This window comes from Atractosteus spatula, chromosome 13, assembly GCF_055471065.1.
Source record: "Atractosteus spatula isolate fAtrSpa1 chromosome 13, fAtrSpa1.hap1, whole genome shotgun sequence".
In the NCBI taxonomy this organism is placed as follows: domain Eukaryota; kingdom Metazoa; phylum Chordata; class Actinopteri; order Semionotiformes; family Lepisosteidae; genus Atractosteus; species Atractosteus spatula.
This window is the reverse complement of record NC_142718.1, coordinates 36,946,511-36,969,571: the sequence shown is the minus strand read 5'-3', so window position 1 is coordinate 36,969,571 and position 23,061 is coordinate 36,946,511. Positions and strand designations below refer to the sequence as shown.

General features: G+C 50.3%; 1 protein-coding gene across 2 annotated transcripts; it reads right to left on the bottom strand.

The window, feature by feature from the left end:
• Positions 1 to 2,097: 2,097 nt before the first annotated feature.
• On the bottom strand, positions 2,098 to 21,369 carry sf3b1 (splicing factor 3b, subunit 1). Of its 2 annotated transcripts, none has more exons than XM_088930014.1 (25): positions 21,286 to 21,369; positions 19,237 to 19,409; positions 18,459 to 18,560; positions 17,710 to 17,824; positions 12,518 to 12,597; positions 11,946 to 12,137; positions 11,384 to 11,624; positions 10,753 to 10,965; positions 10,235 to 10,356; positions 9,578 to 9,775; positions 9,152 to 9,253; positions 8,848 to 9,027; positions 8,438 to 8,524; positions 7,750 to 8,020; positions 7,132 to 7,277; positions 6,552 to 6,698; positions 6,173 to 6,298; positions 5,852 to 6,073; positions 5,497 to 5,679; positions 5,127 to 5,238; positions 4,325 to 4,445; positions 4,026 to 4,157; positions 3,425 to 3,697; positions 2,748 to 2,964; positions 2,098 to 2,628 (listed from the first exon to the last, which is right to left on the bottom strand). In XM_088930014.1, exons 1-25 carry the CDS (start codon positions 21,311 to 21,313, stop codon positions 2,470 to 2,472), a joined length of 3,942 nt encoding a protein of 1,313 aa, XP_088786140.1. In that variant the 5' UTR covers positions 21,314 to 21,369; the 3' UTR covers positions 2,098 to 2,469. The 2 variants fall into 2 exon arrangements, with proteins under 2 accessions (XP_088786140.1, XP_088786141.1); XM_088930015.1 differs by having other exon boundaries at positions 12,969 to 17,824; positions 21,286 to 21,337.
• Between the last annotated feature and the right edge of the window lie 1,692 nt (positions 21,370 to 23,061).

Below are 23,061 nucleotides of genomic sequence, written 5' to 3'. Positions count from 1 at the left end.
GAACCTCCCTGCCCCAGGTATCCGTGAGACAGCGCAGCTCTGAGGGAAAAAAAGCTCAGGTCGGCACAGTCTGCAGCAGGGAGCTGGAGCACCCCAGTGGGAGTATGGCCAGCCGGAGCGGGCCTGATCCAGACTGAGGCATTCCAGGAGTCCGTGTGGCTTCGGAGCCGCACACTGGCGGGACAGGGGCTGCCTTAGCACCATGCAGGCCGGCTGCCGTTCGGAACCCTGCTCTGGGAAGTACCTGGTGCCTGAGGGTGAAATGAAAACAAGAGAGTACTGATTTATTTCTGGCTGAAAAAAAAGAGGGGCTCAGCATTTGCAGGCTCTCAAAATCTCCCAAACCACAAACGCTCCCTCCTGGTTTCCTGCACTTTGTAAAATCGAAATACTCCAGCTATTTGCTTGATGTTTCACTCTCTACAGCATGATCCACAGCCCTAAACATACCCTATCCTTAACTTGTTTGGGTGACAGCTCCAACACTGATCATCGCCACATGATCGCTTTTCACATGTGCTATAAAGAAAAACTTGAAGCGATCGAGGTTCCCGAGGCAGTGAATTAGTCTGAGCTGTGCTACAGGTCTTCCTTGCCCTCCTCCAGAGCTACAGGAGGCTCGAGGAAGACATCCAGGGCAGATAGCCTGCCTCTTCCCCTGGGAGCAGGAAAGTAGCCCAGAGGACACCTCTCTCCCCGTTGTGGCTGCTGCGTCGCTCCCTGAGCCGGAGGCCAGTGCCCTGGACAGAGCCGTTCCACGTATCCAAAGCCTCCTCGGAGCCCGTGTCTTCAGTCTCGCTCCCGTTCCTCATTCAGGAGGTCCGGCCCACGAGACCGCAGCCGCTCTCCCACCCTGGCAACCTCCACTTCCTCCATGGCCGTTGGCTTTGCTGGCCTGAAGACCTTTTGGCTCCTGGCAGCTCCATCTCCATCTGCCACCGCACCTCCCCGACCACACAGGCCCCAGCAACTTTGTTCCCAAGACCCACCGGTGCTTTCCTGAGCGTCCCCGATGGGCTGCTCATCCCCACCTGCTGCTTCAGACAGCTTCCTGAAGGTACGCTGCGGGTGGCACACCAGATATAACCCCCCGGCCTGCAGGCTGCATGGGTGACGTTGTGCCTGGCCCTTGTGACAGGCAGGAGTTAATGGATCTGAGGATCTCGCCCAGATGTTGCTTGAAGGCAGCCGAAGAATCCAGCGTCAACACCATGGCTGGGCAGCTTGTTCCACACGCCCCGACACCCACTCCTGCCTCCAGAGGACAACCTCCAGCATCTCAAGAGGAACGCATGCACACAGAACAGCAACCTGCACTCTGGAAACGACGGCGCACTGCTCAACCGCGAGCCTTATCTCTTCAGTGCCGAGCTCACTAAACCACACTTCTATCAACACTCAGGTTGTCCATGCCATCGGTTTAGACCCATTTTCATCACGGCCCCTTCACACACAGATTCCAAGCTCCCGCAGCCAGTGTTCCTGGAAACACAGCCGAAGGATTGCCCTCATCACGCACACCAGTGTCGACAGAGGGTCCCCTCTCGGGAAACGATCTTCCATGCTTTACTGCAACTGCAAGCATTTGCACGAAGCAGAGAATACCGCGCTTCCCTCACGCGCTCCGGTGGATTTACAGTACCACAAGCTTGTGAAACACATAAAACTCTCCATAAGTGTAGGAAGGCCCCGTCCGATAAGATCCTGCACATTCTGCACCTTGCCCTAAAGGCTCTAATGGAACGTGCCGGTGGAATGTTAAGATTCCCGGCATTCCTGAGTTCTGACCTCGCCCGATTGAGGAAAAACAATGCAGGCAGCAGACGGGAGTATTCAGGGGAAACAAGGCGATGCATTTCAAACACATTCGGGAGCACAAACTGTAAAGTACTTGAATGCAATTTGTGAGCTAGGATGCTAGCTTTCGGGACACTGATTCCATAACGCAGCATAAAAACCATGGGAGAGTTTGGGCAGCAGACTCACACGACCCTGGACTTTTCCCCCATTACACTAATCTGCTATTTGATCCCTGGCCTCACCTTGGAAAAGACTGTTAAAACTACAAGCAAATGGGGAAAAAAACTGGACAAAATCTTTTATACACAAATGTTTATTCTGCCAAAGAAAGAACATCCCATTAAGAACAAAAAAATGGAATATCTCAAACAGCTGATCCACAGAAAAAATAAGTCATGATCATAAGAGTTTCTCACCCACGCCTTTCACAGCGGTGGTGCCTAAAGCCCTCTAGTGATCTGTTAAAAAAAAAACTACAGGTTCTAGACCCTTTAAATTATTTTTTTTCTTTTTTCCCCACTTTTTTAAAAAAACGGCTCTGGGTGGCCACCACCCTGGCCAAGTGAAGGACCAATCAAATCGGACACATGGAAAGACATCGGGAATAAAAGTCGGGAATTCTGCATGGGGGGGGGGGGGGGGGGGGAACAGATAGATGGGGGCGGGGGGCTACAGGAAGTACTCGAGCTCGAAGCGAATGTAGGTGTTCTTCTCGTCGTTGTAGATGCGGGGGTAGTGCGCGATCAGTGCATCCTGAGAGCCGATGTAGATGGAATTGTAGATCTTCCAGTAGACGTCCCGCACCTTCCTGGCCGGGTGGAACAGGCCCTTTGGGGGGGGGGGGGGGGGGGGGAGACAGGAAGACGGTCAGTACAACAATGCCTCTACGCGGCCCCCTTCCCTCTTACCCTCTCAGCCCCGCCACCCCCCCCCGGCGCACGGCCTACCTGCAGGCAGTACTGCAGCATGCGGCAGGGGCCGATGGCAACGCGCAGCCCCTCCAGCGCCCCCATGACGGCCTGGATGACGTGCGGAGAGGTCTCGAACACGTTGGGCCAGACGTAGTTGAGCAGGTGGTTGAGGGAGTCCTCGCAGCCGAAGCCGTAGACGCCCAGGGACATGTGCTGCACCACGGCGCTCGCCGTCTGCCTGTGCACCAGGTCCCTGCGGGAGGAAAACGGAGCAAAGGAGAGTGAGGGGGTGAATGAGCGAGAGCCCGGGGTTTCGAATGTCAAGGATGGTGGGAGACGCTTAAAGGGATTTGCAGTTAGTGAGAGCAGCAAGGAGTCCGAGACCAAACTGAAGATCCACAGAGTCAACGCTGAGAGAATTTAAACACGGAGATGAGGGTCGACACCGATGGCTGGATTGGGAGCAGAGAGATGGAACAAACTCAGAGGGGAGGGGGTGTGAAGGTCATGGGGAAAGAGGGTGAAACTGAAACAGAAAAAAAAAATCACCACTGTGCCAATGTTAATATGCAAGGATGGAAAGGAAGCCTCACCAACCAGTTCAGTTCTGACGCATGAAAGAAATCTGTTAGTGCACTGACTCCGAGAGGAAGCACTGTCACCACTCAGGACACAGGGGGCACTGGGTCTGCCGGAGCCCAGCTCAGGCTCACCTGTCCATCAGCGCGTCCTCCAACAGCGGGGTGACGGCATAGATGTAGTCCTTGCCCATCTCGCCGATGTACTCGAACAGGAAGGAGAGGGACTTGAGCACGCCGTTCTGCACGTTGAGCTCGGGCACGCGGTACTCGTTCATCAGCGCCGGCAGCACCGTGAAGGGCGAGCAGGTCTCGGCCACGATGGCGATGGCCACCGTCGTGCACACGCGGTTCTGGCGCTCCTGGACCTTCAGGTTGTTCAGCAGCGTGGCCAGCACGTCGTGGGGGCTGCAGGGCGGAGAGAGACTCGTTACACCCCGGAATCGTTCATCTGAAACCCCCCCACCACCACCACCACCGAACTTCAAGCAAAGAGCTCTGGGATACTCCTAGAAAACAGCCAACTCGCAAAAGGCAAACAATCCTTTTACTCAAGGGAAAATAAAAATCACATATGGAGGTACAGGGATTTTGAGAAGCCATCTGTGGTCCTGTTCTCTATCAAGCGGGACACCCAACACACGAGTACAAAGTAGGGCACTATGTGAAGGGTAGAGGGCTGAATTTTGAAATTATCCTGCCCCCAGGGAGCAAAGAACAGGCCATGCACACTGACCCGATAGCCTTGGCGATGTAACCGAAGGTGTTGACCGTGGCTCGGCGGATGGCCTTCTTGTGAGCCTTCAGCAGCTCCAGCAGCTCAAAGCAGATCCTCATCCACTCCCTGGCCGACACGTACTCTGCTCCCCTGTGGACAACAGACAGGCAAGTCACCAGCGGCTTCTCAACCGGGACATTCGATACATCAGGAAGTGCAACGCACCCACACACGTGTCTATACAGAAGCCGAACTGCATCCAGCCAGTTCCCCGATCGGTACACGCAGACCGTGCCAGCAGGTGGCGCTCTACTGACCTGTCCGCAATCCTGCCCACCAGGTCAATGCAGTTCTCCTGCACCTTCTCATGCCGGTTCTTCAGGATGGGCGTCAGGCGGGGCAGCAGGTCTTTGATGGGAGGGGTCATCTTGTGCATTCCTGTCGAGACCAGAAGCGCACTTGAACCTGGGCTGAGGGGCAGGCATACTTAGCTGCACACAGTCCTGAACAGCTGCTACACACATGGGTACAGGGGGAGGCCCGGCTTATCCACCCCTCTGCCCAAGAACTACTGTAGCTATTAATCAGCTATTAATGCCTGTAGTACTGCAATGTGTATAATGATTTTTGCATTATAACACGCAAACTGAAAAGACATAAATGAGACTCGAATCATACCCACATTCTGCATAATAAAGTGACAAAAGATAAACCGTCACCAGAAGAAATATCCTAGTTTAGAGCTGTCAAGAATTGCAGCTGTGAAATGAATTAGGAGAATCTGAAGCCAGTGTGTTTGAATGTGGAGGGGGGGCTCTAAGAATTAAACCATCTCAGTGAGAAAATGTAGAAGTTCAGGTAGAAACATTTGTAAAAAGATGGTTAAAATGGGGGGAAAAAAGTGTAGGATATCCACCTTAGTAACAGAACAGAGAATGATCCAGCAGACAAGGGAGATTGGGGATAATGTTCAAACATAACATTACAATAAAGTTAAAGAAACTGACAAAAAGATAAGCTTATCAGCAGACTGGAAGGTAACTTGCTGACTGTGTGTGTTGGGGTGTGTCTAAGTTCAGCTGAAGCTGTCTGGGCCTACAGGAGATGTGCGGGTCATACCAATGACGTTGACAATGGCCTTAAGTGCTCCCAAGATGCTTCCCAGGACTTCTGGGTACTCCTCTCCCAGATACTCATACAGCACTACACCAAGATGACCCATCAGCTTTTCCTGCGGAGAGGAGGAAGAGGAAAAGCGTCAGCAGGCCGTTAGGGGGAACAGACGTAACCGGCACGAACGAGGTTTCAGCGCAGGTCAAACCGCCGCTGTGCCGAAGCTGCTAGGCACCACCGCTCATTTTTAAAACCGCAGAGAAAAGAAAACGAAGAATCTGTTTTTTTTTAAAGCTGTTAGCCGATAAGAGCCCCATGAAGGCTGTAGATATCACCCCCCCACCCGGGGGTCCCACTAGACCTCCTGGCCTCTCACCTCTTGGCAGGTCTTCATGACGACAGCCGTGCGGGAAATGAGATCAGCGGCCTGCTGGCGGACTTTGGCGGATTTGTTGTTGAGTCGCCAGAGGACCGTACCGCAGATCTGAGGCAGGTACGGTTTCACCCTCTTGCCCAGGGCGTTCACCACTGTGCCAAACCCGTTCAGCATCACCGAGTCCTGGAAAGAACACGAAAGGGGGAACGGTCAGATGTCTTAATAGAGGGACGATAAAAACCCCACCCAGTCCTTAAATCCAATCAATGTGACTGACATAAGTCTCCACCCTAGATGAGCCGAATGGCTTCCTACCCTCCGTTACTCCAGCAAACCCCTCGAAACTCCCCCTCACCTCAGTGGTCTGCTCCTGGAAGGCGTAAAGGATGCCGTCGATGAGCTGCTCCTCCAGCTTGTGGTCGATGTCTGCGGCCCCCAGGTTGCCCATGATCTTCTCGATGGTCTCCATCACCATCTTGCGGTACTGCTCTGCCTCATCCTTCAGGTCGTCCACGATGCGCGAGATGATCTCTGCGGCCCCCACCTTGTTCGCCAGCTCCACCGTCGTATCGACCAGCTGGATGAGGGAACAGGGCCCACAGACGTCAACGCTGCCAACACCTCTCCTCCACAGGCACACGCGGGACTAGAGAAGAAAGCGCGGGGTTGTGGGTACCTGTCTGTAGTTCCGCCTGTCCAGGGCCATCCTATGCTGCCAGAAGTGCTTGAAGAAAGGGGGCAGGATCTCCGTCTTGATGTAGTTAGCCTCCACACCGTCTGTGCCACAGCACTGCTTCACCACCTGCGGACAAACAGGAGAAGGTTTACCTGGGACCTAGGAACTCCGAAGGGCCCGTAGGCCTCCCCGACATTCTGCTGGGAAAACACTGGGATTAAGAGCCGCAGGAGTCACGCAGGCCAACCCTGTGGATGTGCTCAATGAATAAGATACAGGAGGTAACCTTACAGCAGCCAGCTCTCACGTTCTGCTAGACGCCGCTTCGCACGGATGCGATACTTCACTTCAGACCACAGCGCCGGTGCCTCTTGCTTACCTTGAGCACAATCTTTTTCATCTCCTCGTCAGGGGACTGGAACTCTCGAATGAGGATCAGCATGACCTCACGGGTGTAGTAATTGGCATACTCGGCATCCATCAGAGGGATGAGGTATCCAATAGCCTTCAGGAAAGCAGCCAGACCCTGGGGGGGCAGAAAGTCAAGCCTGAGGCTTCATCCACCTCAACTACTTACATCGGCTCTGCTCTTTAAGAACTTGAGATGCAATATCTTGGCCCGAGCAACCTTGCACAACATGGAATATTAAAGTCTGCACCAAAACAAACGTTGTTAGTTCTCCCTGCCATTCTTTGCATTACACTCAGGGTAACAATCCAAACAGGTGGGGAAGGAACCGGAATGCTGTTAAGCTAGCAAACGTAATATGTTTAAAGACCATTTAAGACTCTTGAGTTTCACAAAGCGATTACAGTTTAACACTCCACACTAACAGCACACACACAACAGTAGTATGTATACAAAACAGTACCAATATATAATAGACTAAAGGCAATGGAAGAGAGGTTTCAGTATAGATGTGCACATTAAGAGCCCCCCCTCCACAGATGGCCTTTACCTTGCCTCTGTGCTGTCGGATGCCCTTCCACAGAGGCTTGAGCACGGAGTCGAAGGACTCGATGCCGTAGGGGGTGGCGGCCTCAGCCAGAGCCGCGATGGCCAGGGCGCTGATGGTGCGCACTTTCTGCTGCTCGTCGACCAGACCTGCGGCACACAGAGCACACGGACCACACCGTCACAACACGGCCGCTGACCGATACCTAAAGAGCACATCTGAAACCGGCACACCGGGGCCATGTTTTTAAGAGACAACGATAAGAATGGTTACAAACGAGAGGAGGCCATTTCCCCCCCGTGGTAGTTAGGAGACAATTTAATCTGAGGATGCCGTCTTCGACAACATGCCTGGGAGCTTATACAATTTTCTCTAACCTTTTGGTAGAGGAGGGCATCCTGCTCTCTTAAGCACTCGTCCCAGTAATTTCCACTTGTGCCCTCTGAATCGTGTTCAACTGCTCATTCTGGTGAGCTTTCTTCGCTGCTCAAGAAGCCCACTGGACCGCCACTCTCAATGCTTGTATTAGATATGTCCCCTCTTAACCTCTGCTCTTCTCATCCCGACTGGTTTATTTTCCGCGTTAATCAGATAAGCGAGAGCCCTGAGCCACGCACTCACCGTGCTCGATGATCTCCACCAAGCTGCGCAGATGGGGCAGGATGGCACAGCCCATGAGGATGGCGATCTGCTGCACGATCTTGATGCCGGTGTGCCTCGCCTGCCACGACTTCTTGCTCTTGCAGACAGCCTTGAGGAAAGGCAGGAGGGAGGGGATGCCGAGCGCCGAGGCCACGACGGCAAAGGCGCGGGCCGTGGTGTTTCTCACGTACTCATCCATGTTGTCGATGTCGGGGCGCATGGTGGAGATCATTGTCGCCAGCCCAGCTGCCTGCAGGGGGCAGACAAGAATGGAGCTTCTTCACTTTTTGAACACTTGTAAAAAAAAAAAGACTCCACTGCGCACTAGCATATAGTCACTATCCTCTGGAAATGGTGGCAGTCTGGCCCCTTCAATCAAACTAACAATTCTTGTTTTTCGTGTACCAATGGATGGACTGAAAAGCAGCAACTAGAAAATGCAATATACTACACACAGGCCATTTTAATTCACCCTTATTCCATAGGACTCCAGTGTATATTCCAAGATACAAAAATTAGGAACAACTACATGTCAGCTAATTTTCCCCCTCGGCACCTCATACTAAGAAAAAGTTAAATAGGGGTGTCCTGCCACAGTCACGATGTTCCACGCCACAGTGGGATCAACACCCCTAGACTACAGCTGTCCTGCAGCAGGGACACTCACCTTCGCCAAGTTGGAGATGATTTCCCTGCCCTCCACTCTGGCATAGTAATCTTCATCAATCAGCAAGGGCTCAATCACCACCAGGATCTAAGACACCAAAAAAAATCACGTCACACACAGTGTCACAGCGAGTGCTCTGCCAAGCTTTTTTTTTTATATAAGAAAACAAAAACATTTAACCTAGATTTTTTGTTCTACGGAACGTTAAGGTGATATTGCCTTTCAAAACAGCACGTTTGAACGTCGCAGAATTACTAATAAAAAAAACACTGATTGAACTTCATATGGTTGATCACATTCAAAATAACACACTTCATTTGGAGCACAGAGTTGTGGAAATCACACTAGGAAAACCTGGCCGAAGCTCGTGGGCTTGCTTGCCAGAATTCGCCTGCACAGCTCAGACTAACCTTGTGCACATAAGGTCTGACCAGGTCATCCAGCTTGTAGAGGATTCTGTCAATGACCTTAACCAGCAGGTGGCGCTCCTGGTCCTCCAGTGTAGGGGACATGAGCAAAGGCAGGATCTGATTGAACAGAGGCCCAGCGCCAAACTCCCGTGCCTTGTCTGTGATCTGACGTAGCGCTGCCTACGGAGAGACAGAAACACACAGTTTAGAACAGACAGGAAGTGACATTTGGCAAAAGCCAAGCAGAAAAAGCACTACATGGAGAGGGGTGTAGTGTGTGGGATGAACACAGGGAAACACTTACCTTTCTCATGGGAGGGGTGCCATTTTTGATCTTCAGCAAAAGCTTCATGATCTTTCGCTCTTTCTGCTCCTCGGGGCTAAGAGTTGACTCATCAACCTCCACCTGAAATACAGAAGAGACAGTCAGTCACCTCGTGGCTCTTACTGCCAACACCATAGAGACACTTCAGCCGTTTCACGGGAATAATTTACAACCATTTTCACCAGTCACTGGTCACCTGTCTTCATCTCATATCAGATCATTTATCTTTTGCAAGCTTAGCTGGTTAATGCAAATACCGGCAGCCTTCACAAGCACTTCTGAACACTGAAGTCCTCTAAAAACCACAGACACTACTGAGCTTTTCCCCAATTCATCTTCGTTATCTTATCCCACATCCCCATTCTGAGTAATCCATGATCCCATAATCCCCGCCGCCCTGCTCACCAGCAGCTTGTCGAAGTACTGGATGTCGTCGGGCTTGAGGAAGGGCAGGTTTCCGGACGGCTGGTCGTTGACCGCCTTCATGCTGCGATCCTCGGTCTGCATGTGGAAGCCCGTCATGCCACCGATGGGCGTGGGCGTGGCGGTCAGCTTGCGGGCTGGCGTTCGGATTGGGACGTACCCCGCCGGGGGGGGCAGCACCTGGCCGAGGGCAGGGGAGAAACAAAATTTTAAAAAACCGCCCTTCACATAGGCTTCCCATGGGAGAGAAATGGTCAACAGGCAAAGGCCCGTGCGACTTTGCAAGTTTGCAAATCTGCCGAACGGGATGGTTCCACGTTTGTTTAATGGAATGGGAAAGGTTTAAAAAGAAAACTGTAAAAAAAAAAAGTCATGGCAGCTCATTCCGATTTAAGTACTGAACTACCCATAAGAACTATCAAACAAGTATCTATCAAGTAGGTAGCTGCCTTTGCTCACGTCTCATTAGGTGCAAAGGAACAAGTAAATGTTTATTCCACGTTGAAAAGAAGAGAACGTTTCATCTGTGGAGCCTTCTTCAGTTGTAACCTTCAGGTCCACAGCCGAAGTTCCTACCCATCAGAAACACCCTGTAAGGGTGGAGGGTTGCCTCTCTGAGCTGTGCAGACTAAGATGTACCTTGTAGCCCTCTGGGAACATGGCGTCCAGCTCCTCGTCCGTGAGGGGCCTGTTCCTCTCGTCGATTTCCCTCTCCCAGCGCCACGCCTGCAGCTGTTCCGGCGTCATGCTCATCAGGTGACCTGTGGCAGGGCAGGCAAGCAGCTCAAACGGCAGCACACAGTGACCGAGCAACGTACGGACTTCTGAGCCTTACGTTAGTACACCAGCATAAAAGGCTGGCAAATCGAAAGTCTTTTCAGCCAGTCAGGGCCTTGAATAATCACAGGCAGAAAACCTTGGCTGAGGGTAAGGGTTTAAAAAATTTCGGAAAAGCACATTCACACGATTCAAACGATCAGCCTAACTGGGTGCTGGAGGCATTAAGAAAATCACTACATTGGATATTTTACGTTTAAAATCTTTGTTATTCAAAGTTAAATCTCATTTTTGACGCAAGCGTCAGTGAAAGATTTTGAGAAGTGGTGCAACGGCTCCATGCACAGGCACAGAAGGGGCTTGGGGCTCAGACAGCCTACCTGGTGTAGGGGTGGCCATGTTCATAGCAGGCGTCCCAATGGGGGTCTTTCCCGGGGTGAGCAGGGGCGTGGAGGAGCCCATCTGGCTGGCAGGCGTCTCATCCCAGCGCGACTTCCTCTTGCTGGCCCCCGGGGTTGGCGTCTCCCCCACGGAGTCGCCCCCTCGGTCGGTACGGGGGGTCTCAGCCCAGCCGCTGCCGTGGCCCGGGGTCTCTGCGCCGGAGAGAATAAAGGAATACTGTAGGAAGAGCGGCACAACTAACAGTGTTCCGAGGGAGAGGGGGGAGGGCTTCTAATGTTACGCGGACTCACTAAAAGTTAGAAATGATGGACATAAAATAAGAATATAATAGAATAAGAATAGCAAAGACTAGCGACAGCTCAATGAGCACTTTGCAAACAATGTGCCTAACACAGCAAAGAGTAATAGCAGTGACCGGGCTGAACCTACGTCCCGCTGTACTGAAGGTAATGTTAGCTAAAACAGCATGCATTGAGACAATAGCTTACTCCAGTCAACACAGCGTTTCACGCTACAGATGAGCAATTCTATCAGAAGAACACTTCTGAAAGTCACACTTTCAGCTGCTGGACGTTAAGTCCCCCCCCCGCCCCCACACCGAGCACTGACCTCTCTCAGTCTTCGGCGTCTCATCCCAGCGGTTTTTGCGCACGCTGGAAGAGGCCCCTCCATGGCCCGGCGTGGCATGCCCTGGCGTGTCTCCGCGGCCCGGCGTGGCAGCTCCCGCGGGCGTGTGGCTTGGCGTGGGCTCCCACATGCGCGTGCTGGGCGTGGCGCCAGGAGTCTCGCTGCCCCTGGCCCGGCCGGGGGTCTCGTCCCAGCGGCTCTGAGAGGGAGTGTGCCCTGGAGTCTGGGACGGAAAAAGACAGCTCCGTCACCTCTGGACAAGCCACACACTTAAAAACATACAGACTTCCACACAAGCTCCCTACAGATGTGACAACCACCACAAAGAGCCTTTAATCACGCACTAATCTGAAAACATAATTCACCACATCTGTCAGACCGCAAAAGCCACCTTGTATAACAGCCTATTTCACCTGAGTAGCCCTTCTGCCAATCCTACCATGCCTGCGTCATTCTGCTACAAAGATTTGTTTATTCTGGCTTGACTGTGATCTCTCACTCGGCCCTGGCATCAGGCGCGCGCTCCCCCAGCGCCCGTGCGTACCTCAGAGGCGGTGTCTGCTTGGTCCCAGCTGGAGGCCTTCTTCGGCGTGGTGCTGGCGCTGCCGGGCGTCTGGTCCGCCGTCTGATCCCAGCGGCGCTTGCGCTTGGCGGCAGCCTGAGACGCCGCAGAGCCGTTCACGGCTTTCAGGTCCCCCGACTTGGCTTTCTCTGCCAGCTGCTGGCGGATCTCTTTCTACAGCGGGCACAGGAACACAGAGCACACAGCTCAAGAGCAAGCCCTGCCCGCGAAAGCCCGCCATGCCTCGCTTATAAGTGTAAGATACGACAATGACGGCAATCTATTCTTTCTAACGTTGTCTCCTACGATTTCATTTACTTATAAAAAAAACACGACCAAGACAAAAGACTCATATAAAGAAGACCTTTATATAAAGCGAAACTGAATTGTCGCGTTCGGAATTCAATCCCCAAAGCCAAGTTCCAGACTGAGGGTATTAATAGCGGCGTGTTGGGAATGTCGAGTGGAGGGGTGCTGGCCAGGCTTGGGCAGCGTGGGATTGCACAATGGCCTCCCACCCCACCTGGCCCACAGGCGCAGAAGGGGCCGCCTACCTCCTCCTTCGTGAGGTGCTGCTCTCTCATGACGTCCATGTAGGTTCGTGCCTGGAGCTTGGGGTCGGGCGTTTTGCCTCCTGTGGGTGAAAAGAGCAGCAACAGGACACAAAGAGGTGAGGGCGATAGGACCCGTACCGCCACTAAAATGCACAACACACACGAGCATGAGTATTCACAAGAATAATCAGCTGCTAACCTAACTTTTCAGCAGTCCATTTTTACTTTTTTTTAAAAAAAATTACTTTTGCAAACAAAGCGGATTAGCTTTTTAAATAATATTGCATATCAAAGACCTAAATACATAAATACAAACATTTTAAAGGCATAAGACTTGTCATAACATATGGCAGATACAACAAAAATGCTGACAATTATAAGAGGAGATAAGGAGAGGATATAGCCATCACTGAAGCTGGGGGTCCTGGGCTGTGCTCTCCAGAATACGTACACTTTCTGTGCCAGGGTCCTTCTGCAGTGTCAGACTTCAACCGGCAGAAAAGAAGCCTAGAAAATTTATCTCTTTACCATTAGTAACACTTTGGAAAGGGTTTGAACTCAAACACACAGCATACCACCTGTTATGTAACTTTTGAAACAATTTTAAACCCTCCTTGCACTTAACCACAACCATACCTAATTTATTTTAGCTTAGCTTCAAATTCAAAATCTAATGAGAAATTGAAAGTCCATTTTCCATTTTCCAATCTAGCTACAGCTATACTCAAACTGCACTCTGGGCCTTTTTTTCTTTTGTGGAGAAGAACACAAAAATTACGGTTCATGCTTATAAATTGTCCGACTGTCTGAAAATGACGAATCGTGCAAAGACAAATGCTAAAAATCAGTCCCAAGTAAGGAGATGAGTTTTAATATGGGAAAAGTCAGAGCAGACAAACCGAAGGTTACAGTTATCCATCTGACAACCTTAGGAAACCTTCAGCCCTGAAAAGCCAGAGGCTGGTCTTTAAAGGAGCTGCCCTAACAGCCAAAAAGTGGGATGGCAGGGGTGCGAGAGGAGACGGAAAGCACCCTGTGTGAACCACTGCGACCACAGCAGACCAACATCTGCTGCTCGAGGGCAGAGCCTCTTCTCGAGGGACAACTTTCCTTTTACACCAATGGAGCCTGAAGAAAAAAAACTTTTCCATCCGTAAGCGAACCAAGGGAAACGGTCAGATGTCAAAAGGCTGGAATGACACATTCCATAACCCCGGCGTACAAAATACGCATAGACAGCGCTGTGTGGCGCTGCATGTCGGTCACAGATGTGCAGAAACACAGCCGCCTCTCTGGAATGGCATTGCCCACACATGCTGGAATAGCCTGCCAGCAGACCGAGAGATCTCCCCTTTTCTCAAACTCTGTTGCTGAAACTGTACCGAGTATGACAAGCTCGGCTACTGCGCAGCCGCAGGGCTAGACAAGAGCTTACTCCAATTTTACCCACCTTTGTGAGGCGGCAGAAAACGGGTTCTTCATTTATCCTGCCAGCAAACTATTCACTTCACACTCTCCAGGGAGAAATTCGGGCTTTCTAGATCCCGAGTTTAATGTTGGAAAAATATGAGTCCCAAACTCATCCTTAAGTGGTTCACACAGGATGCCATACATCACCAATTACTAACAAAAGGTAATAAAAAGGTTGCAAAAAAGTTAAGCTAACATTTGGTCTTTGACGTTTTTTTAACCCTTAAACACTCTTGAAATTTAAAAGAGATGGACTGTTACCATTTTTATGATCAAACAGCTGAAGGGACTTATCTGCGTCTGCTGAATGAGTATATAGACACTATCGCCCCACCATGATGGACCATGTTAACCTTGGTAGTTGTAGGAGAATACAGAGAAGTTGTGGCTAAGGAGGTATAGGATCCCCTGTCATGCCATGTCAGTGAGCCCACGGGCCCTGACAAACTAAGAACACTCCCTTGGGGGCAAAATCTTTTTGTGTTCACCATAACCTACACAGGATGTGTTGCGCTGCACTCATAAGAATGCAGACAGGACTGGCATAGCAGTACTGCTGTAGGAGAGAAATTAAGGACAGTTAGTATGGGCCTGTGGAATTGTAGTACACAGTTTTATAATTTCTTTACACAACAGTTTTTTGCTTGTATGACAAAGACAGAAGTCCATTATAAGCTACATGCAGGCTTAGTAATTTAACCCTACCCCAAAGTTAAAAAGCAGCTACCCCCTCCTGCTGCTGTTTACTGATCTAGAACTGTAGCCTTTAGGCTGCAGGAGAACATGAACAGACTGGCTGTTTCTTGAATAAAAAATGAAAATACCTCCACTGTGTTAAACAGGAATGCACATGGAGCTTCTGATGTTACTCAGTCTCATTACAAGTTAGAAATGATGGCTCTAGCATAAGCTATAGGCCATTACAATAGAAGGGTTGCTGAATTTTCATACAGTAAGTACTATACAAGATTGCTGAAACACCACCCACTCAAACTATTTGTACAGTAATTAGAACTACAGTGGAGGCACTCATACTCTACCACACCTCTTAAGCCCTTTTCACACTGGCAACCGGACCCAGGTCACAGCATGGTTCTAGCAGTCTGGGTCAGTTTGGAAAAGAGCTGACCCAGCTCATCAGCAACCCACCTCAGCAAGCAAGACGGCAGCTAGCGCACAGTTAAAACCTGCAATCCCCATTCTCTATTTATTATTTTGAATTTATTTTACAAAGCTTGACACCAACAGGTGCAACTTAAATGTGTTATAAACCCTAGCTGAAATGTCACTTTCTCTTGCTCCCCTCTCCATTTACTGCGTTTTCTACAGCAAGCTCCACACAGTTGGTAGGCTTCCCCCCCCCCCAGAATTCTCTTTTTAAAGATGTGACACCAAACAACACAAATGAAAAACTAAAAAAAAAAAATTCTATTTGAGCTAGAAACCTATCATTCTAGAAATGTTAGATTAAATCTATTTTGCTCACATTACACTGGTGTGCCCTTATCAGAGAACGCATGGTTCTCAGTTGCACTTCTGTGGGAATATACCAATGTGTTTTTATATAAACTTCCAAATCCTTCCGTGTACAATATTTTTTACAGTTTACGTCAAACATCATAAAGCATAGTGATGTATAATTCCTTCAGAGCCCCACTTTTAACATTTGGGGTAGCAATTCAGTTTGAAGACATCAACGTAAGAGTCCAAAGTAAAAACTTGTTCCAATAGGCTGTATGAAACAGGCTGATCCTCCTTGATTGACCTTTAAGTTGAGAACGACCATGTCTCAACCCGGGGCTGAGTCGGACCCAAGCCCAAGCAGAGTCTGCCACTCAGTGTGAAAGGGGCTAAAGTGTGCTTAACAGACAGCTTAGAAATGCAAGCTGTGCGCAAAGGTCTGGAAACAGGAGCCGTGCAGGTCTACAGCAGTCTGAAGGCTATACCCAGACACAAAAGTGGACTGGAAACCCCACATCGTGAACCTGTACATCTCTCACTTCCTTCAATCCTACGTCTGAGGCTCCCTTTACTCTGTAGTGGTGCCATTTGTGCTACTGATGTAAGGTAAAACACGTGAGATACCCTGAAGACGTCTGCAGCAAGAGATCTCCCAGGGCCTCAGTCACAGCTGGGTGAACAGCTCTGTGCAACACGGTTAAAACTCTGTCTCCTCTAAGACTATCTTTTTTGACTGACTGAATGGGATACTGGGACAAACTGAATATGCAAACTATTACACACTTCATTCATCTGTGTAATGTAGCTACTTTGCTCTCTGCCAACGTTTTGACAGTTTATGTATCCTCCAGCTACGGTAACACACTGCTGGCCTAAAACTCTGCATCAGGTCTGTCAACCAAGTCTTGGCTTCCAGATTCCTGAGCAAGCAGGTGCCATCCCAGTCTTATTAAACCGAGAAAAACTGCACTGTTCTGAACTATACCATTCCATATGGACAGTTTCAGAAGAAATGTAAAAAGCTAGAATTTCCCAGGACACTATATCACTCTGAATACTCACAATCCTCTCACCCTAAGTGAAAAAAAGAGCACATTGCTGATGGCAGACTTGGCCTGCTACAAGTTTTTAAACCAGATGCGTGTCAAAGTCTTAACTGTTCTTGTCATCTGCCTTAAAGTAAATCAGAACCTCATTAGGGATTATTAGTAGAACTCCTGTCATATCACCCTGCACCACCTGACTCCAGTCTGTGTGTCTGAAGTAAGAGTCTAGTGTCAGATCTGTGCTGCGCTACATTTCTGTGCTTCCACCTGCTGCTGTTTTCACTCCCTCCCCCTCGTCCCAAAGAGTCTGGAGCCAACTGGGAGTAATGTACCATACTGACCCCCCTTGCAGCTAACGTCACAGACTTCGACTAAGACCAGGAAGCAAAGGTGGATCTCGCCGCCGACTTTCCAAATCTGAAATAGCTGGAAGGCTCACACTGAAATAACCCAGCTGCCACACACATACTGATCTGGGCAGTGGGCAATATAGTGCCAAATACTCACAATGGTGCCAGCAAATTTCTGCAGGGACAACTAGGTCTGAACATACTTTTAATCACTGGGGAGCCCAGACTAGGCAGGGGGCATCACCACAGCACGGGGAGGCTGGAGCTGCATGCTGCAAAGGTGGATAGATTATTCCCTGAAGGTGACTGCAGAAACCTTGGGCGATTCACAAACCCACTTCATTACCAACATTACAATATAAGATACACAGCTTTTAAAACAAACAAACAAAAAAAAAGACCTAGAAAATCTTTACTTTGTGGCACATATTTTGCACACCAGAAAAAGAAGGCCATTAACCCTTCGAAACACACTCCATGGCAACCCAAATCACATGGTGTTGGTATGAATGCTCGATTGTCTGCCTCTCAAACCCATTTCAACTGCTGTGGCCAAGGGGCCCTTGTTCATCGTCTCAGGGCCTCGGGGCAGGCCGGATTAAGAGAGAGCGCAGCGCAGAGGTCCCGAGAAAGGCCATAACCCAACAAGGCAGAATTACCAGAATGCCTTGCTGCGGATTTGTGGGGCAGTGTCACAGGATTTGCAAGGAGAAATCTTTTGTCCGGCAAGTTGGGCTGCAGGGTGGTGCTCGAAGGGTTAAAGCCCGAGAAGGCTGGACTGGCGTGTTTATCCCTGACATGGGAGGACTGGGAAGGGGCAAGGGGACCTGAGAGGAGCGGGATGGAGGCGAGGCATGGAATTTACCGTCTGCAAAGGGGTCGAGCCGCTCGGGAGAAATGATCATCTGGCGGCGGCGAGCTTTATACTCGTCCTCCCTCTCGGCGATCTTCTGGGGCCTGTGCTCCGCAAAGGGGTCATACTGGGGGCAGAAGGGAGAGGCGGTCACGGGAGAACACACAGCAAGACACCCCGAGGCACGAGGAGCAGGAGAAAGCAACACAAACAGAACATCTACATCACCCTGCAGCCCACAGCTGGCTCCCCACTGGCGTGAGCCAGGTCAGTACCTGGATGGGAGACCTCCTGGAAGAGGCGTTAGTGAGGCCAGTAGGGGGCCCTCACCCTGAGATCTGTGTGGGTCCTAATACTCCACGATAGTCATGGGGACACTATACTGTAAAAAGGCACCGTCCTTCAAATGGGACATGAAAAGCAGGTCCTGAGTCTCTGCGGTCAAGAAAAATCCCAGGGTGTTTCTCGAAAAGAGTAGGGGTGTTACTCTGGCATCCTGGCCAAATTTCCCATTGGCCCTTACCGGCCATGGCCTCCTAATAATCCCCATCTCTGAACTGGCTTCATCACTCTGCTCTCCTCCCCACTGAGAGCTGGTGTGTGGAAAGTGTACTGGAGCATCATCCAGGTGGGGCTGCACACTGGTGCCGCTTTTGAGTAGTGTGAAGAAAAGTGTAAGGATATTACCATTACTAACAACACGAAGCTAAACTAAATGGGGGGGGGGGGGGGGGTGACAACGAGCCACCGGAGGCACGGACCTGTTCTGCAGACTGGGGGATGTCGTTGAGCAGTGCCACGGGAGCATGGTACCCCGGCTTCTTCTGTCCCAGCAGGCTGGTGGAGGAGTCTTCCTCGTCATCCTGCGACCAACACAGAAAGAGCAACAACCTCATCAGCCCGGCTCTGCGGCAGCCCGCCTCGAGAGGAGACATAACACCACCTCCAGCACTGAGTTCAACGTCAAACAGGTACACAAAGGAACGAGGAAAGGTTTCTTCCACGCTGAAAAGAGAAGACGGGAAACGGCGGTGGAGCCCTCTTCGGGTGATAAAGAAGGATGGTCCACAGCCGAAACGCTGTTTCTTTTCTTCTCTCTTCAGCGTGGAAGAAATTTTTCCTTGTTTCTTTGCAGCCTACGCATGCCGACGCAGCTCCCTGCTTGAATTACACCCAACGGGTGTGTACATTTTCACAAATCTAACACAGAAACACGAGAAAGTCTGCAGAAACACTGCAGTGCCACGTTACACACAAATCACAGGGCACTTTGCGTCTTGCCGTTATAAAAAAAAAAAGGCATCACACTTGTAACAGATGACCATCAAAATACCTGAATACGTAAAGAGAGACTGGGAAAGCACACACAACTGAACGGATATGGAGGAGCATCAGACCTGGGACGACTTGAACTGCTAAATATCGTGCACTGGCCCTTCATTCATGCATCGCGAGTAAACCTCACAAAGAAAAAAAATCACTATCGCTATTTCTCCTACTAAATGTTGGGTTCCCTCTTTAAAAAAAAAAAGAACTCACATCCTCGTGCTCGTTGGCGGCGATGGAGGTGACGTAGCCGGTGAAGCGGCTGTCGCTGCCTCCGTAGATCTCCTGGTCGTAGTAGCCAGTGGAGTCCAGGCCCACGCCCCTCTCGCCCTCCTCCAGCAGGGCCGCCTTCATGCCCTGGATCTCCAGGATCTGCGCCTCGATGTCTGAGACGGGCAGGCAGGCAGGGGTGGGGAGAAGAGTGAGGGAGAGTTGCGAAAGCAGAGAGGAAGAATCGGATCATCAGAAAGAGCACAGATGACGGGAGGCCACGTGGCCATTGCCCGCCCAGCAACAGAAACATCCCATCCTGGCCCCTCCCTCCCCTCCAAAAAATTAAAAAAAGTTTAGCAAAAACCCATGCACACAAGGCAAAATGTCAACTCCACACAGATGGGTGCCCCCATCTCAGAATCAACTCCAAAATCACGAGGCACTCATGGCCCTCCCACAACATCACAGTGCCACCACACCAACAGGGCGCTGAGCAAAGAGACTGCGCTTCATTTCATATTTCACTCTCAGCATATCACACCCCAGCAAAGGCTCCGATCCCAGCAATCACACCTTAACAACTGAGCCTTGAACGCGTATCGTGAATAGAGTGGTTATTTAAGCGCAGATTTCAGAACACACCGAGAGCAGGTATCAAGTCGTACTACTCCCTGCCACTTGTATGACGACATACGCAAAACCTATTTCGTACTTTATGCCTGCTACCATGTTTTCAATAACATTTACAAAAAAAAAAACAATTTTACACGACCAAAGCCTTCTAACAGAAAATAGCTTTGCACATGCCACTGAAGGGGCTCAGGGTGGAAGATTACAGTTCTGTTCACGCGTCTAGTGGCGTGCAGTACAGAAGGCGGTCAGTGCCCATGAAGAACAGGAGACGCTCCAGGGTCAAGACTTCCCCAATACAGATGTAACGGTACAAGCTCTTAGCATATTATCGCATCAGCAATTAACAAGACATGGTAAGGGAGGCTTCCAGTGGAGCTGGGCTAGCTCTGCCTCGAGTTTAAGCGCGACCCGTAGGACCTGCTGGACGGTGGCTCTCCAGGCCCAGCGCTGGCCACTCCTGCCCGCCCCTGCTCGGCTACCGTGGTGCTACAACACCCGATTCCCATCTGAACCGGATACCAAACCAGAGCCTGTTTCACGCCAACTATTTCGAAGGGGGGCGGTTCAGAGAACCGGGTGAATTTAACCCGAGAGCCGGACTGTTGGCTCCGGCAACGCTGCGTCAGGGACCAAGGATGTGAAGTTTAAAACAAGCAGCCCGGACCAGCCTCTTTGTCGAAATGAACGACATATTGCCCTCCTTGGGCCATCGACACAATTAAGATATCTCACAGGCAAACTGAATACCATTCACAAATGCACCCGAGAGTCGAGCCCTCATGAGCATTACTTTGGTCGCAGCTAGAGCACAGCTGAGTGGCCCTGGCTGGCTGGCGTAAACACTAACACGCCGTTTTTATTCAGCCAGCGCTCTCTGCACCGTCTGACGCCAACAAACAACCCCCACGCCTCTCGAGGGGCGATTACACCAATGCCCTCCGTTGAAACACGGCTAAAACGGATGATCTCGCCCGAGCATTTGCTGTTCTCTATGTCTTACGAAACGATGCCACATGTCCGACGGGCATCTCAATGCGCATTTTGGAATCGCAGGGCTACCTACCGAGAACGCGCATCTCGCAGTTCCCAATCAACTCTTTATACATACGCGTGCAGCTACGGATATCTAGTCTAAAATTACGCAGGTTTTCGTTTTGGACAGGTTAAAAAAACAGCGTCGTTTGAAATAATAAACTCCCTGCGGAGGCGAGTCTGCGGGCGCCATTATCTCTCTCTCTCGGTTCACAGAGCGATCACACTGCGCGGCCGGCTCCCCTCACACTCGACAAAAAAAAAACACCTAAACCTGCTACACATAACCTGACTCTGCTTTCGCAGGGTGCATTGGGATCTTAACCCATCCATATGAACGATTTACTGCGATTTACTTTGAGGATTTCCTCTTATTCTCCTTACCTTCGTGTGTTTTGGCGATCTTCGCCATTTTCGTAAATCCGAGAGTCTGTCCGGAAGGCCAAGCTCGAGCAACTTCCGCTCTCGCTCTAAAGGAGAGGTTTATGCGCCTGCGCAGCAGGGAGGGGGAGTAGGAGGGGCTTAAGGCGAAGTGTTCTCGCGCTTTGGGTGCAAGACGCCACCTGGTGGTGTCCTGCTGTATCGCCGGGGTTCAATCTGTTAATTGAATGACAACGATTGATGTTCAGATCAAAGATGATCAGAGAAGGCCGGCGCTCAAGCTCCACCAAAGAGATATTACATAATTAAACAGAAAAAAAAAGAGAAGGCTTATAAAATGTGTATGTTCTAATTCATAATTAAACATCATGAACAGGTTTTTGAACCAGGACATAATAAACTAACCAGGCTCACACCCGGAGGCTGGATACATTGCAGAGCTAAATAACGAGTCTTTGTCTGTACCCCGATTGGTCTCGTGAATGGGGTAGTGAGAACCCGAACTTTTGGCGTCTCTTGAGTTATCGAACCTAAGCCCTCATCTGAACATCGCGTCTGGTTCACAATAATTCACTGAGTATTAAACTGAGTGTAATCACTTACTGGGTCATTAATTAATCATTAATAATAATACTTGCTTATACTTATATAGCGCTTTTCTGGACACTCCACTCAAAGCGCTTTACAGGTAATGGGGACTCCCCTCCACCACCACCAATGTGTAGCCCCACCTGGATGATGCGACGGCAACCATAGTGCGCCAGAACGCTCACCACACAGCAGCTCTCAGTGAGGAGGAGAGCAGAGTAATGAACCCAATTCATAGATGGGGATTATTAGGAGGCCATGACTGGTAAGGGCCAATAGATAATTTGACCAGGACGCCGGGGTTACACCCCTACTCTTTTCAAGAAACACCCTGGGATTTTTAATGACCACAGAGAGTCAGGACCTTGCTCTTACATCTCCTCCGAAGGTCAGCACCAGTTTACAGTATAGTGTCCCCATCACTATACTGGGGCATTAGGACCCACATGGACCACAGGGTGAGCGCCCCCTGCTGGCCCCACTAACACCTCTTCCAGCAGCAACCTTAGTTTTTCCCAGGAGGTCTGCCATCCAGGTACTGACCAGGCTCACACCTACGTAGCTTCAGTGGGCTGCCAGTTGTGAGTTGCAGATTGATATGGCTGCTGGCTTATATATATTAGATATATTAGTATAGATATATAGCGTTTTAATCATTTTTCCCTCCCAACCTAACCACTGGGGGTTTATTAGCATATTGTGCCTATTTTATATTGTAATCTCTTGTAAATGTTTGAGTCCTATCGCCTTCCCTTAATTGTTAATTATACTGGGGCCTTTATTACCATTAACCGTGTTTATGGTTTCTCATGAACCATAAAAACACTTTGAAGAAACTGCTTACAAACCACGTATTAGTATAAGAACGAAAACCTGTTGACATTCAAAGGATGTAAGAAAAAAAAAGAGAAGACTGCGCGACTGACGCAGTGGAACTGAATTTTACACGCACATTTCACGCACAATTAGATAACTCCTCGTGCCCTCACCCCCAAATTTAGCCATAACCTTTACTTAGAAAGGCAGGGCGCCCGGAGCAACTCAATCCAGCATCTCGTGACAGGCCGGGGCACACAAACACCGCAGAACACACACGCGCGCCCCCCCCCTCCAATGACGGGCGGCTGGAACCGCCAATGACGAGTCAGCGCTCCGGACCAGGGGCCAATCAGAGCCCCGGCCCTGCAGGGT

Bases quoted from the DNA above. Each gene is read 5' to 3' on its own strand.
- sf3b1 (XM_088930014.1), bottom strand. From the start codon at position 21,313: ATGGCGAAGATCGCCAAAACACACGAAG. The intron at 8,021-8,437 runs GTGAGTGTCCCT...TGCCCCCTGCAG, and splicing joins TCATCTCCAACTTGGCGAAG to GCAGCTGGGCTGGCGACAAT. The intron at 6,074-6,172 runs GTACCCACAACC...TCCCTCATCCAG, and splicing joins ACAGGCGGAACTACAGACAG to CTGGTCGATACGACGGTGGA.